The 17,995-nt window shown below is 34.8% G+C and overlaps 2 protein-coding genes and 1 pseudogene across 2 annotated transcripts; all 3 read left to right on the forward strand.

The window, feature by feature from the left end:
* The first annotated feature begins 783 nt into the window (after positions 1-783).
* On the forward strand, positions 784-6,993 carry LOC107938610 (eukaryotic translation initiation factor). Its single transcript, XM_016871831.2, has 9 exons — positions 784-1,281; positions 2,671-2,742; positions 2,942-3,037; positions 3,190-3,414; positions 3,929-4,026; positions 4,586-4,673; positions 4,840-5,190; positions 5,279-5,521; positions 5,632-6,993. The coding sequence occupies exons 1-9, from the start codon at positions 1,093-1,095 to the stop codon at positions 6,679-6,681; spliced, it is 2,412 nt and encodes an 803-aa protein (XP_016727320.1). The 5' UTR covers positions 784-1,092; the 3' UTR covers positions 6,682-6,993.
* LOC121213003 (uncharacterized) lies at positions 1,709-1,829 on the forward strand (annotated as a pseudogene).
* A 1,677-nt stretch (positions 6,994-8,670) lies between the features above and the next one.
* On the forward strand, positions 8,671-17,277 carry LOC107938605 (protein MULTIPOLAR SPINDLE 1). Its single transcript, XM_016871826.2, has 10 exons — positions 8,671-8,862; positions 8,941-8,998; positions 9,099-9,245; positions 9,337-9,393; positions 9,662-9,741; positions 9,839-9,893; positions 15,035-15,148; positions 15,340-15,532; positions 16,274-16,344; positions 16,830-17,277. The coding sequence occupies exons 1-10, from the start codon at positions 8,701-8,703 to the stop codon at positions 17,012-17,014; spliced, it is 1,122 nt and encodes a 373-aa protein (XP_016727315.1). The 5' UTR covers positions 8,671-8,700; the 3' UTR covers positions 17,015-17,277.
* Positions 17,278-17,995: the final 718 nt, after the last annotated feature.

Raw genomic sequence — 17,995 nt, forward strand, 5'->3', positions numbered from 1 at the left:
TTGATAACTAGTCTATTTTGATTATTGAACTTAAAAAATATAAAAGTTTGATGAGATTCTCTAAGATTATGTCAAATTATTACTTGAAAAATTAAAAATTTATATAAACTTTTGGGCGGGAAAGTGAAATAATTTTAGAGTGTTACATTTAATGTTTTAATAACTAGATCGGCGATATAATGTGTCCAATATGTTAAAACAACTGTAGGTTCTTGTTTGGGAAAATGTTGGCAAAAATTATATTATTATTATTATTTATTAGAGAAAGTTGAATTATTTGAGTTTAATGGGTTGAGCCTCCTTTCCATTAGATATTTTTAGTTTATTCAATCATGCTCAAATGGAAATTTTTGATTTTTTCTTAAAAACTAGAAATGTAAAACGTTAAACTTAAGCATTTTCGGTTAACACTTGAATTCAATCTTTAATTAAAGAAGTTTTAAAAGATTTTTTTTATTAACATTTATATATTTTATAATTGAATTTAAATAATAATTTTTCCATTCCATTAATAACCTAATTTGAAACAAATTTATTTTGTCTGAGTCGGATCCACCTACCAAGTAGGACACGTGTCTCGATTTTCAACAATCCTGTTATAATTTGGAATCTGTAATTTCTCAAAATTACAATCAATTTCCTTTAAAAATAAAAATAGAAGTTACAATTAATAAAAAGGAAGGGCAAAGTTGTCAGTCAAAGCCAACGAAAAATTCCAGTAAAAATTATGACGTAATCTCCAGTTCATAAATAAAAATATATTCATCTATTTATTAATGACCAAAAAAAATTTAAAAAAAAAACAAGGGTTTGTTTTTCGATCTCTAGTACCGTCCTCACATATACGCCCCTCTCTTCTTTTCTTTGCTCTCCCGCAGAAGAGAGAGAAACTCTCACCTTCAATCTCCTTTCTCTCTCTAGAAACCCCCCTAAAAGATTCCATTTTTTTACATTTAAAAAACTTAAATTTTCTCCCTCTTTTTTTTTTAATCTTTCATATATTCAGATTCAGCGTTTTTACGTATCGCTGAGTTATTTGTTCTTTTTTGAATCGGTCGGCAGAGATTGAATCTCACGTGATAAGATCTAGGTATGCAGCAAGGTGATCAAACGGTGTTGAGTTTAAGACCTGGTGGTGGTCGAGGGAACAGACTTTTTGGTGGTCCTTCGTCATCTTCGTCGTCATCATCATCCTCGTCTTCTTCATTAGCATTTGGTTCCTTTTCTTCTGATCTTCCTCTATTTCGTTCCCATGGCGGTGGCGGTGCTTCTTCTCTTAAGGTTCAATATTTTTATCCCTTTTGATCTAGCCTTTTTGATTTGTGTGAGTGATTGCTAGGAATTCTTTTTATATGTAATTATTAGCGCAGCAGCTGTTAGGGATTGAATCCCTAGCTGGTAGATTTGATTTGATTATTTTTATTGTTGATTCTAACATTGTTTTTATTGCAGTAGAGGTCCTCTTAATTAACAACTTGGTTTTGATGAATTCTATTTGATGTTGACTAATTAAAGCCTATAGAGTTAGGTAATAGGTATTGCATTAGAACTTCAAAAGAGAAAGAATGTGATTTAGCTCTAATAGGAACCCTGGTATTAGCTGAATTGTTTTTAATACTTGACTAATTAAAGAATATAGAGTTAAATATTACATTGTATCTTTAAAGAGGAAGAATTTAATTAGCTTTGTCTTAATTCTTGGTGGGTCACTTAGTATGTGTACTTACTGTAAATATTGACAAAGGAAAAAAAATATGTAGGCTTTAGGTAGGGCTTTAAGTTGGTACTGAATCAGTTCCTGATTACTCACAAAGGACCTACAACTACAAAAATAGAAAGGATCTTTTATGTTTTTAAACAAATATAGGTGTTCTATTGATCAAAAATTAAATAATTTGTCCTAGTTGTGGGTCAGTATTCTTAGCTGTGTTTCAATGGTTGTATATGGAAGATGTTTTTGTCAAGGTTAACTGGTTTGCATAAGCAGAACTTAAGCATCATATATCTATAATGTATCTCACCTTAAACAGTGCCACCCTACTTAGGTTAAGGTTTCTCTATTTTTGGTTGTTGTGTGAGTTAAAAAGCTCTTTTAAGTTGGTTTAATTGATTATCACGTGTCTGCTTAAGTATAAATAAACAAGTTAATGGTAAATTATTCAGTGAACATGTATACTTAAATGCACGGTCACTCTCGTGGAGTTTCTAAACTCTACTTATGTATAAGATATATATTTGCTACTTAATTACTTTTTGATCTCCTAATTGAGAATTGTGGAGTACTAGATGTTGGATCTTGTGAGAGCATCCTTATGATACAAAATCTTTAGATTCCAACCGTGTGAGTTCTTATTAACTAAGTCAGATTGAGGACTGTGGAGTACAAAAAGGTTAGGTCTTATGATAACATTCTTATGATGCAAAATCTTTAGATTTCAACTTTGTGATATCTTATTTTTTTGTTGTTACTTAATATTTGTGTGGCTTATCCTTTTGGTTTTGTTTGATAAGTAAGTTTTTTTTATAACTGTGTTAGGAGTATGCCTCATAATTTGCACCTTTAGTTTCTTGGTTTATCCTTTAGATTGTTGATATGAATGTTAACATGCTGCTTGTTGAAATACTTTTGGGTGGTAGAATCTGAAGTTATCAATTTCCTTATTGTTGTAGGCTGCAGACTCACGTTTTGAGGGTCGTGAATGTGTGCGGTACACTAGGGACCAACTTCTACAGCTTAGAGAGGTAATTGTACAAACTTTTGCTTAATATATGTCAACTGTGCATCTGCAAACTACTGTTGCATTTTGCTAGAAAACAACACAGAAAAGAACAAATATATGCTTTTTATTTGCATGCAAGATGTTCATTGTTGTTAGCGTTCTGTTTCAATTATATTGAGTTGATAATGCTATATCTGATTATGCTTCTCACTTTCTCTTAGGCTGTAAAAGTTGCTGATGAGATTCTTAAAATCAAACAAGATTTTGAAGTGGAGCTCTTCGGTGAAGATAAAAGCTGGAGTCGTGGAGAAAGCAATGTAGACTCCTAAGTGCTCTTTACTTTTTTACTTTTCAAACTTATCCTAACAGCAATTAGCTGCCCTGATGAAGTTCTTGTATTTTCAAATAAATTTGTCAAGCAGTCATTCTTTGTTAACACTTGTTTCTCCATTCTCTGTACTTTTGCTAGCCTTCAAATTATAGTCAGAACCGCTACTCTGAACCTGACAACCGTGATTGGTTTAGCCATTCAGCACAGTTTCCTCTGGCTGGAGAGGAAAGGTCCCGGGAATCGCTTCGGGGTAGAGATTTAGGGAACCGGTTCGACTCCAGACAACAAGAAGCTAATAAATTTAATCGCCAAGAACAATTCAACCCTCAATTTTCAAGGGCACAAAACTCTTCTAGCCAAGGGGTAAGATAAAAAACTTCAATTAAGGTTTCCTGTGTCTTCAACTATTTATTTTTTGTGTTGGGCGAGTATTTGAAGCATCTTGTGGCTTATTCCTTGGTCATAAAACTTTTATTAATGAGCTTTGATTAGGCATCAGTGCTGGAATCAATAGTTCCACTCTATTTAAGGTTGTAACCTGTTGGTATTTATATCAATTTGAGAGTAATGGTTCAATAAGTTGCACACCTAAATGATTGGTCTGAATTTTCTTTAAATTTGTTTGACATGTAATGATGAATTGTTCAACAGCATTAGTAGCCTTGCATATAGGATTGTTTTTTTTTTTTGTTTATTTATTTCCATCGTATATTAGTTAGGAAGCATATAAGTTGCTTAGCTTTGGCATCAGTCCTATTGATATTTTTTTTCATGATGATAATATATTAGCTTTGTATTTATTCCTATTTATCGCTGCAGCTAGCTATGCATATCATTTTTCTTTGGCATTACCATTGGGTTTTCTTTGTTGAATCAGGGAGGATCTACTCCAGCTTTGGTTAAGGCTGAGGTTCCATGGTCGGCTAAAAGGGGAAATCTTTCGGAGAAAGATCGTGTACTAAAGAGTGTTAAAGGGTAAATATGTTAGAATTATGTTTATGTTACTTGCATCGTATATGGTAAAATTAGGTTTTTCTCTGATATTTAGGTTTTCTCATCATATATGTATTTCTAATATCTGTTGAAAACACATAAGAAAGACCTTGCACTTGTTTATGTCATCCAGGATCTGGTTTTAGGGTGCCATAATAATCTATGTAGCAAAATCATGTAGTAGAAACATAATTTTCTTCCTTAATAAGTTAATAGAAGCTAGGCATTTCTGTGAGCTTACAACAATAGCATTTCTCAAGGTCTACCCGAGTTCTTCAGAGTTTAATGTCTTTTTTATATGGTTGGTAATAGAACTTTTAGTTCTGGAAGCAGCTGAATATGAGATGCTTTCAGGATGAAAAAATTTCATGGTGGTAAAAGATGCGAATGTAGCATTTGATTCCCTTGTTAGCCTTGACTTTATTGCCAACTTGCAAAAGTGGTTTCATTTTTTTTGAATATGCGTGATAAGAAGAGGCAAGCCTTCTTGTGTTGCATTATTAAATTAACCTTGAACTTAATGGGTGTGTTTTCTGTGTAGGATATTGAACAAGCTGACTCCTGAGAAGTATGATCTTCTGGAGGGCCAACTTATTGATTCTGGTATCACATCAGCTGATATCTTGAAGGTTATTATTTCTACATTTCTGTTTTATTTTTTGACATGATCACACCTTTTTCTGTATGTATATGGATGTATATGCACGCATGTACATTTTATGTATATTGTGTTCTTATATTGTTACTGCTGGATGTAAGATGAAATCATTGATGGTATCTATGTTGTCTTTACAGGATGTTATTTCTCTAATATTTGAGAAGGCTGTTCTGGAACCGACGTTTTGCCCTATGTATTCTCTCTTATGTTCTGATCTTAATGATAAGCTGCCCTCATTCCCATCTGATGAACCTGGTGGAAAAGATATTACTTTTAAGCGAGTCCTCTTGAATAACTGCCAGGAGGCATTTGAAGGAGCTGACAAGCTTAGGGAAGAAGTGAGGCTTATGACTGCCCCTGAGCAAGAGATGGATCGTAGAGATAAAGAAAGGATGGCCAAGCTCCGCACTTTGGGTAATATTCGTTTAATTGGCGAGCTTCTGAAGCAGAAAATGGTGCCTGAGAAGATAGTCCATCACATTGTACAGGTGATTGCCGCTACTTCTTTTTCAGCCATGGAAATTGGAAATTTCAGTAAGTCATGCTAAATAATTTTTTTCCTTTGGTGCCAAACAGGAACTTTTGGGCCATGACAGTAGAGCTTGCCCTGCAGAGGAGAATGTTGAGGCCATTTGTCAGTTCTTCAACACTATTGGTAAGCAACTTGATGAGAGCCCAAAATCGCGGCGAATAAATGATACATACTTCAGCAGATTGAAGGAATTGACTACAAATCCTCAGCTTGCTCCAAGGTTGAGATTTATGGTTCGTGATGTTCTTGATCTTCGTGCAAACAAATGGGTTCCCAGATGGGAGGAGGTGGGTCATAATGCTATCATTTGGGTTTGATTAGATAGATGGGTCCTGTTGGCATGCCCATGTGAATGGGCTTTGATATTGACATTTTCTTTGTGTATGGATTCCTGCAGGTGAAAGCCAAAACAATTACGGAAATTCATTCTGAGGCTGAAAAGAATCTTGGGCTGCGTCCAGGTGCTACTGCAAGTATTAGAAATAGTCATGTTGTTCCAGTTGGTCCTGTGAGTCCTGGTCCTGGGGGTTTTCCTATCACCCGCCCTGGTACTGGAGGTTTGATGCCTGGAATGCCTGGAATGCCAGGAACCCGGAGAATGCCTGGTATGCCTGGAATGGACAATGATAATTGGGAAGTTCCTAGGGGTCGGTCAATGCCGAGGGGTGATGCACAAAGCATGCCTGTAGGGCGTGGCCAGTCACCTTCAATCCATAAATCTTCAATGAATCCAAGGCTGTTGCCTCAAGGTAGTGGTGACCTTATGAGCGGCAGGACAAGTGCCCTATTGCAGGGAAGTTCAACCCCTCCTGCTTGGCAATCCAACACTAGTTTGGGTGCCGAGCCTATGGCACAACCTTCTGTTTCTGCTAAACCTGTGCCTGTGGCTGCTGTCTCTCCAATTGTGGAGAAATCTCCGGCCCCAGCTGCAATACTAAATCCAGATGATCTTCAGAGAAAAATACGAGCGCTTTTGGATGAGTATTTCATCGTTAGGCTGCTTGATGAAGCTTTGCTGTGCGTGGAGGAACTAAAATCTCCATCACACCACCCTGAGGTTGTGAAAGAAGCGATTTCAATTGCCTTGGACAAAAGCCCACCATGCGTTGAGCCAGTCTGGAAACTTCTTGAATACTTGTTTTCCAAGAAAGTTTTTGCTGCAAGAGACATCGCGACCGGATGCCTCCTCTACGGTGCCTTGCTGGATGACATTGCCATTGACTTACCGAAAGCACCAAATAATTTTGGAGAAATAATCGGGAGACTCATTTTGGCTGGGGGACTAGATTTTAAAGTGGTGAAGGAAATCCTTAAGAAAATGGAGGATAACTTTTATCAGAAAGCTGTATTCGATGCAGCAACGAAGACCATTAGCTTGAATCCATCTGGGCAAGGCCTGCTCGATGCATCAGCCTCTGAGGTGGAGGCCTGTCAGAATCTATTCTAAGTTTTGCATGCTTATTATTGTTGTTCTGTATCGGCAAGGACTTGTATTATTTGATAAAGTTGCAGCTGCCAAGGACAGGTAAAATTTTCTCGAGTTGTATAATTTCTTTTTCAATGTCATCATCAGCAGTGTGTTTATTGAGAAAAAAAAACAAAAAAAACAAAAAAAACAAAGTTTAGTACCATGGATTTGCCTTGCCTACAATCATTATCAAGATGTCATTTATACTAATTTTTATACAATGTTCTTGCACTTTCTTAAGTGTAAAAGCCTTTAATTAATAATAATAGTAGAATCTAAAATGTTTGTTTCCTTTTCTGTTGAACAAAATCAGATTGTTGGCTAAAGATTCTATGATGCATCCAACTTCTATTTATTATTTATTTTTTGCTTGAATATTAACCTTTTAAGGGATATGATTAGAGGTGAGCGTTCGATTAAATTGAGTAAAAAAGTTTTAATTTAATTCAGTTGACGATTTTTATTTTATATTCTATTTTGATTTTAAATTTTTTGAAATTGAGTGATTTAAATCAAATGAAATTATTTGGATTAAATTATATCACAAGACCTTTTCACCTTTGCTCAAACATTCACACAAGTAACAGAACAAAGTGTCATTATGGCCCAAACATTCACACAAGTAACAGAACAAAGTGAGTCATTCGTATCGAAATGAACATAAATGAATTTTGACGAGATATTATAACTTTCTTCTCTTCAAGGGTCTTTTAACATCCAAATCAAATTTAATCTTAAGATAATTTTTGAACCCTGATTTAACTGTTTCATGTCATACTCCAAAAAACACCTAATAAAATTCCCCAGTTGTTTTGGCATGATCATTGAAAATAAATCTGGAGGCAAGTCATAAATTTGAATCCGGAAAGTTGAGAAAATTAAAGGGATTTGTATGAGATCTTTATTATTCTCTAACTAACAGATAGCCAATAAGTAATTGTTGAATGTCCATGGAGTCCAGCAATCACCTGCTTAACATCCATTTCATGAAAGAATTTGAGTAAATATCTCCTCTCACTCAAATTCGAGATCTGAACACCTCTAGTGCACGCCACAAATTCGTTATTGTATTCCTCATGACAAAAAAATGAACAACATTGGTTGTTAAGAAACATTCTATCAAACAATACTCATACGTCGATTTTTGCAACTTTGAATCTATCGGCAAAAGCAATGCCCCGTCTTCCCCATCTTCTATATTAAGACCCGCCATCTCTTTCTCCATAGTTGAAACCAAATAGCAATCAACAGATAACCCTTCCCAATATCAAGTATCAAACATACCTAAACGAAGAAACTTTTAAAATGCTATCAAACTTGAAGACAAAAACTTAAAAAACATAAAAGACAATAATATACTATGACAAGTAGACAGAAAAGCGTGCTACAGAGAACAGATTTTTTAATAAAAGGACCATCTATTTAAAAAAAATTAATAACCCTAAACTTTTCCACTTGATTAAATTGTATAATTATATTGTGGTCATCGATTTTACTACGTGTAATTATCATTGGTGAATTAAATTCCAGTCAAATTCTTTTCAATTATTAGTCTTTGTACTATATTAAGTTATAGATTTAGCCTCTATATTATTTAATTTGGGGCTAAGTCAGTTTGTTATTTTCATATATTCGTCACAAAATGCTAGTTAACAGATTTGACAATTATCATTTTGACTCAAGCTCGAAATTTTAAACTACGAAATTTGTAGGGACTAGGAATTATCAAATTGGACTAATAGAAAATTTTAATCAAATAGATTTAATTGCTAAAATTTGGGTTAGTCCTGAAATTTTATAATTCAAAAAATACATGAGCTAAATTTGATCAAATTAAATTATATAGATTAAATCTAAAACTTATTCATAGTAGAGGGGCTAATATATAAAATTGACCTTTAAAATTTTCAAGTTATAAAAATCGATCGAGGGGAAAAAAAACAACCCGAAAAAGGCCAAATCTCCCGCTCTTTTTTGAAATTTGGAGAGAAATCAGAAATGTCCTCCAGTGAACACCAAGCACCATCAGCAGCGACAAATACTTTAAAAGAAGAACCATTAAAGCTAGCCATTGCCATCTCTCTTCTCCGATCAAAGTTTTTGCAGCGCCATCCTCCTCCTCCTTCCCTGTCCGATGACACTCTTAAATGGAAGCGAAAGGTCTCTGTTTCTTTCATTTTCCACTTCCCTCTTGCATTCACCAAATTTATTTTTTAATTTATTTCGATGTAATTTTAGGCGAAGGAGCGAAAGCAAGAGATTCTCAAGCTCAAGGACGATCTCAAGGAAGCCGAAGGTTCTCTTTACAATTTTCTACTCTTTTATTTTTCTCCCTTATGCCTACTTTCAGTTTTATTTGAACTTCTTAAGGTTGAGTTTATGTATGTATTATGTAGAGGCTTCGCAATGTGATCTTTTCCCACAAACTGCTTCTTGCAAGTGTTATTTTTTTGATAATTTGGGGAAACTAAGCCCTAATCGACTTGGAGACGGTTCTGATCGTAGATTCCATGATGTTCTTCGTCGAAGATTTCTCAGACAAGGTTAAATTAACATCATTAGTTAATAAGCAGATCAGCTATGTTCTTCTCAATGCTTGCTTAAAACTTTATGGTTCCATTTTCTGCTTTGCAGTTCGATTGAGAGAGAGAAGGAAAACATGTGGATCATCTCAAAAACGGCGTGCTTTCGGTACATAGGACTATTGAGTGGACTTTTTTTTTTTGAATATATTGCACTTTAATCTAGCTCTATGCTTTGAAAGTCAGTGACCCGATCTATGTTTCTTAGCTTTTGAATTCTGGCAACGTGTAGTAGTTATTGATTTGAATACATAGCTTCTGAATTATGGCAACAGGTATGCTATCGATGATTTGACCGTTGCAAAAGTAGTGCCAGTTTATGCATGGACTTTTCTATTGTAGCTGAACTATTAATTGGAGTTCTATTAAAACTACAGGCTTTAGCGATGAAGATCAAGCTGAGCAGCTTAGGGCTTCGGTTGATTTTCTTGTGGAGCTTTGCAGTTCTAGTTCTCCTGTAGAGTGATTTCCCTTTTTCTTCTGGTTTTTGTTCATCACTCTAAGAGATGTAAATCCATAGTTTGATATGTTCTTATTTCATACCTTCCTTATAGGTTCAGGAATCTAAATTCAAAAATTGGTCTCACCAAGCTGTGGATTTCATTTTAGGTAATCATGAAATGGTATCACTATCATTTATTGGAGCTTATGCAATTTGTTTCAGTAGAAATTAATGCGCGATCTGTTTCAATTGTTAAGCTCGATGCACGGACTTCCACGCTATTGCCTTTTTTTTAAGAATCTCGCCATCTAAACATATATATTCAAATTAATTTAGTAAAAATCGCTTCTCTCTCAAATATAATTGCTTTTATAAGTTCAATTTTCAATTAAGATTAAGATATCTCAGCCCCATGGTTGTTTCTTGTTTAGATTACCAATAGCATAGTGAAAAAGTCACAAGATAGTTGGTGAGAATAGCTGTGAGCTAGAGCACTGATGTTGTAGAGATCAACAAAAGGAATATCTAATCTATTTAGATTGTTGCTGCTCCTGGATATGGTGTTTCTTCGAATCCAATAAAACAGGATTAGTTGCAATTAGTGCTTGCCAAATGCCATTTTCATTTTCAGATCGTGGGACAATTATTTGAAAACTCGATTAAGGCAGTCATTTATTTTCTATAAGAAACAGAGTTGGTACAGAGTTGAACCTCTTTGTTTGTTTTCTCTACTTACGGAACTTTTCATCCATTAGACGTTTGACAATTGGGTGGACTCATCCTGTTCATAGAATATAGGAGATGAAATAAAAGCATAATAAAACTGGAGCATTACCCTGATTACTTGACAGTGCCTTGTCTGCTTACCATATTATACGGTTGAAGTTAACATGGCACATAAGGTTAGTTAATACTGGAGAAGGAAAAGCTTCTATTCCCTTTTAACGTATCTTGTCTTATTCTAAAGTAGGTTATATGCATATCTGATTTTGTCATCACCGATTAATTTATATCTGAGTCAATGGCTCAAAGGCTGCTTTTGGAATAAAGTGTTTTAAAACCAAGTTATTATATGAAACTTTAGAAATAGCAATGGAAAAGGCAGAGGATATAGAAAGGATTGCACATTAAAGATGTTTGTGTTGCGGAAGCGACGATAATATTAATAACAATATTATCAGAAATATTTAGATAATTATTATGCCAACAATTATACTAAGAAAATTCCCAGTTAAATTGGAGGGGTCACAATGGTCCCGCTTAAAACCCAACAACTAGACAGAACTCACTTAGATATTTATAGCAATAATAACTAAATAAATATAACCAACATAAAGCTATTAAATATAAGCAAACAAATAAGAAATAAAATACCAGAGATTTAACGAGGTTCGGCCAATTTAGCTTACGTCCTCGGACACTACCAAATTAATATTTCTTCTAGAAATATTACAAAGGAGAAGATTTTGGGATGATACAACCAAAGGGGGAGGGGTTCTATATATAACAAACCAAACCCCCTCCCTTTCTATCTTTTCCTAATGTGGGATATTGCCAATATTCAACAAATCTCCACCTTGGCGATATTCCACATCTTTGAACATATTCTCATAACACAAACTTCAATAGTGTCTTCAATTTTGCAACCAATCGCCTTCTTCCCTTTTGGTAGTTGTGCCAGCTTCCACATCTTGTTTTTCTCTAGAGATTGCATTTCCTCTTCCATTGCACCTAACCATCTATAATTCTCTAAACTCTGAATGGCTTCGGTGTAAGTGGATGGAATATTATCAACAACTGGAAGTGCATAAGCTACCATGTCAGTGAAACGAGCAGGTTTCTGAATTTCTCGTCTCTGCCTTCTGACTGCAATTGGCTCTGATTGCTGTTGAGGTTCTTGGGTAGAAACCTCTTCCTCATCTGACTCTGCATCTGCCAATGAAGAATCACTAGTGGTACCTTCTGCTGGAATTACCACACTCTGCTCAAACTCCACCTGCTGCGGAGTACACTCCACCTGCTGCGAAGTACTACTCACTCCTTCTGGATTTACCTTATTCAACATGGCAGATTCATGAAAGGTAACATCCCTACTGATTATCGTCTTCTTTGCCTCTAGACACCACAAACGATATCCCTTAACACCAGCATTGAAGCCCATGAATAGAGCCTTCTTTGCTCTTGGATCTAACTTTGATTCTTTCACATGATAATATGCAATAGAACCAAAAATGCGCAAGGTGTCATAATCAGTAGCAGGTTTTCCATACCATTTCTCCAAAGGAGTCTTGCCATTTATAGCAGATGATGGCAAATGATTGATGAGATGTTGAGCGTACGTCACAGCCTCAGTCCAAAACTTTCTATCTAATCCAGCATTAGATAACATACATCGAACTTTCTCCACAAGCGTTCGATTCATACGCTCTGCCACCCCATTCTGTTGCGGTGTTCCACCTACGGTGAAGTGCCTTACTATGCCACAATCTTGGCATATCTTCAGGAAATGATCGCTTTTATATTCTCCACCGTTGTCTGATCGGAGAACCTTAATCTTCCTTCCTGTCTGATTTTCAACTTTAGTTTTCCACTTAAGGAAAACTTCAAGCACCTCATCTTTGTTCTTCATAGGAAACACCCAAACTCGTCTGGAAAAATCATCAATAAAGGTGACAAAATAACGTCTTCCTCCAAGTGATGGAGTCTTGGACGGTCCCCATACATCAGAATGCACATAATCCAGAATACCTTTAGTATTGTGAATCCCAGTGCCAAATTTCACCCTTCGTTGTTTTCCCAGAACACAATGCTCGCAAAATTCAAGTTTGCAAGTCTTTGTACCTTTCAATAATCCTTGCTTGGCTAGAGTTTGCAAGGATTTTTCACCAGCATGGCCCAAACGCATATGCCACAGCTGTGTTGCCTCAGCGTCCTTCTTGGTACTCGTAATTGCTGCTGCTGTTGTCCCGACCACTGTACTACCTTGGTAGTAATACAGATTGTTCTTTCTTATGCCTTTCAACATCACCAATGCTCCTGAAGTTGCTTTAAGAACTCCATCTCGTATTGTCACAACTAGGCCTTTAGATTCTAACGACCCCAAAGAGATGAGATTCTTCTTCAACTTTGGGACATATCGTACATCCCGCAAAATTCTAGTAGATCCATCATGACTCCTCAGTTTAATTGAACCTATCCCGGCTATTTTACATGTGTTATCATTACCCATGTAAACAACCCCTTCATCTAGTTTTTGAAATTCAAAGAACCATTCCCGAATGGGACACATATGATAGGAACAACCAGAATCCATGATCCACTCATCTGCATATAATGTTGAAGATGTCATACTAAGAGAAAAGTCTGACTCTGCTTCACTATTGCATTCTGCAACATTTGCATCTTGCGGAGTCTTCCCTTTTTTCTTCAATTTTGGACAATCTTTCTTCCAATGTCCTTTTTCTTTGCAAAAAGAACATTCATCTTTGGCAACAGCTCGACCTTTGGACTTTCTTCTCTTCCCCTTAGACTGACTTTGCTGACGACCTCTTGTTACCAATGCTTCCACTGCTGCTTCACCTGAACCTTTCAACTTATCCTTTCGGCGTAGTTCATAGCTATACAATGCAGCAGTTACTTCATTGAAAGTTACTTCCGATTTTCCATGAAGTAGAGTAGTTTCAAGGTACTCAAACTCCTCAGGAAGCGATCCCAACAACATTAACGCCAAGTCTTCGTCTTCAAAAGTCACATCCAAATTCAACAAATCAGCCACCAGCTGATTAAAATTGGTAATGTGCTCGTTCATCGTGGTACCAGGAACATAACTGAAACGAAACAGTCTTTTCTTCATATGTAACTTATTTTGACTGTTCTTCTTCAGAAATTTCTCCTCCAATGCTTTCCACAATTTACTTGCAGAAGTCTCTTTACTGAATGTATACTTCTGCTCTCTGGAAAGACATGATCGAATTGTACCACATGCCAATCGGTTGATGGTCTTCCATTCTTTATCATCAACCCCTTCTGGTTTTTCTTCCTCAATGGCAATATCTAGACCCTGTTGAAAGAGGGCATCTAGAAGCTCACTTTGCCACATGCCGAAATGACCTGTTCCATCAAAAATTTCCACTACAAATCTCGTATTTGCAGTTCCAATCCTCGGCAAAATGTACGAAGTGGAAGTTGTTGATATGGATGGTTTTTCTTCTGTCATTTTTGCCATAGCTTCTACTTAATAGCCACCAAATGCAGAATACCCACAAGCTTTAGGAAATGTTTCTGATGTGTAAGATCAGACTAAGCTGCAAACACAGAGCATACTACAAAACCTTGGCTCGGATACCAATTGTTGCGGAAGCGACGATAATATTAATAACAATATTATCAGAAATATTTAGATAATTATTATGCCAACAATTATACTAAGAAAATTCCTAGTTAAATTGGAGGGGTCACAATGGTCCCGCTTAAAACCCAACAACTAGACAGAACTCACTTAGATATTTATAGCAATAATAACTAAATAAATATAACCAACATAAAGCTATTAAATAAAAGCAAACAAATAAGAAATAAAATACCAGAGTTTTAACGAGGTTCGGCCAATTTAGCTTACGTCCTCGGACACTACCAAATTAATATTTCCTCTAGAAATATTACAAAGGAGAAGATTTTGGGATCATACAACCAAAGGGGGAGGGGTTCTATATATAACAAACCAAACCCCCTCCCTTTCTATCTTTTCCTAATGTGGGATATTGCCAATATTCAACAGTTTGAACGTTGGTTAACCTTGAAATCAAATTGAAAAAACAGAATTATAAATTTGTTTTTATGATTTGTGTTTTGTACTAGTTGGAGGATTTGTAGAGGCAGATAGAATATTTGGAAATGAGAATGCACAAAGGTTATTGAGAAATGAGAATCCCTGATCTGACTCAATTGAGCATGGACTCAAGTCACCCAGATTTAGGCCCTCTCTGGATTCTGCAAAACTCACGTTTCAGTGAGATTGCTCTCTTTTCTTGTGTAAATGAGAAAGGAAGCTAAGAAAACGAAGATTGTTTGTCTGATGTAAACTAGTGGTTGTTCAGCGTTGTTGAGTCTGAAAGGCTGTTTGAGATTTGAAAGTAAATGAATACCCGATGATTTTCATATTCATTGTGTGCTCTTTTCCCTTAGTTTCTACCGACATTTCATCCTTTTGCGTTGTGGGCCTTTTCTTTGCTTACTCTTAACGATTGAAGCTTTCTACTTGACTTATCTGTGTGCTGATTTTTCCTACTCTTTCACGTGTCTTCTTAAGCGGCATTGAAGAATCTGTTATCGATGGGAAAGAACTTGGAATCTGTTGAAGGAGTTGTTAGCAGATTAATCATGTGTTTGGTTAGACAGATGTCTTCTCCATCAAGAAGAGATGGTAAATAGTCCATCGTGGTTGGAACCTACTTATATTTGTTGTAAGTTTGTGATAAATAGAAAAAAATTGGTTCTTGCTTTTATTAGCATCTGTCGATGGTAGAATTCGGATTTTGGGCATCTTTTTTCTCTTCTTGTCTCCTTTTAAATTTTAACCAGTTATTTATTTTTGTTTTCGACATGCTAATACAGAGGCACATAAAAGTGACACAAATTCCCAGCTGGACATCCAACATTTGCTTCGTAAGCTTGGATGTCAATCATACATTGGACAACGTATAATACTTTCAATTTCTCAAAGAATATCCGTACTGGCAGAAAGTTTACTCTTCTCGGACCCATTTGATGAAACTTTTCCTGCCATGCATGAGTGCATGTTTGTAATGTAAGTATTTCTTGGTTAGCCTATCCAGTTTTTCATGTTTTGCTTTCCTCTAATTCACCTTTGTTTACTGCATCTTGTTAGTTTTAGTTTGGCAAGACAAAATGTTACAATCATTAGTCACAGTTGTCTCAAATTAGGAGATTGGACAATCATGTCTTGATCTCTCTTTCTTTTTCCCTGTCTCCCTCCTTGTACGTGAGGATTTAGCTCTATGTTTTTCCGTTTTTCTTACCATCATGCATGGTGTCTGAGAGAAAATTGCATTATGATTTGTTATATAAACCACAAATTATCCTGGATTTATATGTTACATCTTGGGTTTTTGTTTTGCCTTCTGCATACTGGAATTTGTTCTTACTATTATTCAAATTTAAAGATTTCTCCTGGAATCATTATGGTTGTACTGTATCGAGTTTCTAGCAATGGAGGAGAAGACATGATAGCTCAGAAATTCATTTTGAATCATTAAGTTTGTTTGTCTTAGATATATCATTGATTGCAGATTATTTGTCAAATCTTGGGTTTTTCCTCCATATATCTAGCATGCCATTGGAACAGAATTGTCCTTTTGACTAAAATTTTAAAGACGTGAAATATCATGTACGTTGACTGGAGCTTTGAATGTCCAAGGATCTTTTATGAAATGAAAAGGCTATCTAATATTGTAGGTTTGAATATGCATCTAGACTTCATGTTCAATGACTAGCTCAGTTTTGACCTGTTAATTTCTGTGGGTAACAGGATCCAGCTTATTGAGTTTTTGGTATCGGACTACTTGTTAACCTGGTCAACAAATGAAGACTTCGAAAACAGTAGGCATCACACTCCTTTCTGCACCTGATAATTTAGTTCTTATATATAATATTGTTGCCTCCTACTGATTCACCGCACTTTTCCGATAACGTATCAATTATCACCTCATAATTTAGCTTGTATCGATGTAGTACTTTGCAAATACCAGACATGCAATGGCAGCACTGTAAGCACGAAAAACGTCCTTGACCCTTGCATTTTGCATTTATGTTCATTGCATATGGTACAATTTGCCCCCAAGAGATAAAAAATGGTATATTTAAAACTCGGGGCTATAATAACTCATATTACTTGGATTCGGGTGTGAGTATCGTATATGCGTATGTATCTGACATGGATATGATTAATTTTTTTAAGTTTTCCGTGTATTTGAAGGATTCTCGAAGGTTATATCTCCATATCTCCATATAACGAAGAATCCCAGCAACATAGGTAGTGACCATATTATGAAATGATAAATGACATTGGCAGAGGCATATTGCAGGTGTTTTCGAAGAGTGGGTGACATCACTTCTCCAAGCACGTAAATCTGTTGAAGTTTTAGAAAGCAGAAATGGTCTTTACGTGCAGTATATGGACCGAGTGGTGGGAGAATTGAGTAAACTAATGGGTCAGAGTCCGGCGCTGCTGAAGCTCAATTCAGGTATATTTGATGCCCTTCTCAGTTAGTTTTATATGTGCAACTACAAAAGTCCTTTAGATTCAGCCAATGGGAGTCACATTACTAAAAATAAAAAGCGATTCTTGGGATAGCAATGTGTAAACCGTGCTTAAAAACAGACAACAAATTTATCCAAAAAAAAAAAATAGAGAGAGAGAACAAGTTTAAAGCAGTTTATTGATCCCTTTGTGTTATTGTTCTTTTTATATCTTGATAAATTTAGAATATATATAATAGAAATTATGAGATTTTAATCTGAATTATTATAATATTTTTTATTTCAATTTTATCATTTTAATCAAAATATTATTTAATTTTCATATCAATTTTTTATAAAATTGTTACATAATTATTTTTATCAACATTGTGAGTATATCATAATTTAATTTATTAGGAATATAATTTGGCATTGCGGGATTCATCTTTTGCTATTTTAAAAAAAATGATTTATTAGTTTTATATTTTCATAAAAAAATTTTGAAATTTAAAATTGTAGATTAAAAAATTTAAGTATTATAAACATTAAAATGATTACAAAATATTATGTAAAATGTAAAGTTAAATCAAATTTTAGATGAAAAATTTGTCATTTTTATTTAAGGTAAGTCAATTATATAAATTTAAAAAGAAAAAGTTGTTAAAAGTTCGATTGTATACATGTTACATTTTTTTATATAAAAACGATTTAATTTATCTATAAAATCTTAATTTTTAAAAGTTATCTAGAAATATATATAAAATTAAATTTAAAAAAATATTATCAAAAGTAACAATTTCGTTAAATTTAAGAGTTTTCATTAAATATGAATACATTTACCTACTACAGATAATCTAATTATAAAATTTGGTTATCTGAACAAAAGTTATAAAAGTAAATAATCTAAATGAATTTAAGAAAATAAAAATGAAAAAGAAAAGTGATTGATAAAATCTAAAAATAATTTTTACTAGTTTATATAAATATGTAAATATAAAAAAAAGAATAATAA

This window comes from Gossypium hirsutum, chromosome A13, assembly GCF_007990345.1.
Source record: "Gossypium hirsutum isolate 1008001.06 chromosome A13, Gossypium_hirsutum_v2.1, whole genome shotgun sequence".
NCBI classification, from domain to species: Eukaryota; Viridiplantae; Streptophyta; class Magnoliopsida; order Malvales; family Malvaceae; genus Gossypium; species Gossypium hirsutum.

Coding starts and splice junctions, on each gene's coding strand:
- LOC107938605 (XM_016871826.2), top strand. CDS start 8,701: ATGTCCTCCAGTGAACACCAAGCACCATCAGCAGCGACAAATACTTTA. Junction 8,999..9,098: donor CGATCTCAAGGAAGCCGAAG/GTTCTCTTTACA, acceptor TGTATTATGTAG/AGGCTTCGCAATGTGATCTT. Junction 9,394..9,661: donor TCAAAAACGGCGTGCTTTCG/GTACATAGGACT, acceptor TTAAAACTACAG/GCTTTAGCGATGAAGATCAA.
- LOC107938610 (XM_016871831.2), top strand. CDS start 1,093: ATGCAGCAAGGTGATCAAACGGTGTTGAGTTTAAGACCTGGTGGTGGT. Junction 3,038..3,189: donor GGAGTCGTGGAGAAAGCAAT/GTAGACTCCTAA, acceptor TACTTTTGCTAG/CCTTCAAATTATAGTCAGAA. Junction 4,027..4,585: donor GTACTAAAGAGTGTTAAAGG/GTAAATATGTTA, acceptor TTTTCTGTGTAG/GATATTGAACAAGCTGACTC.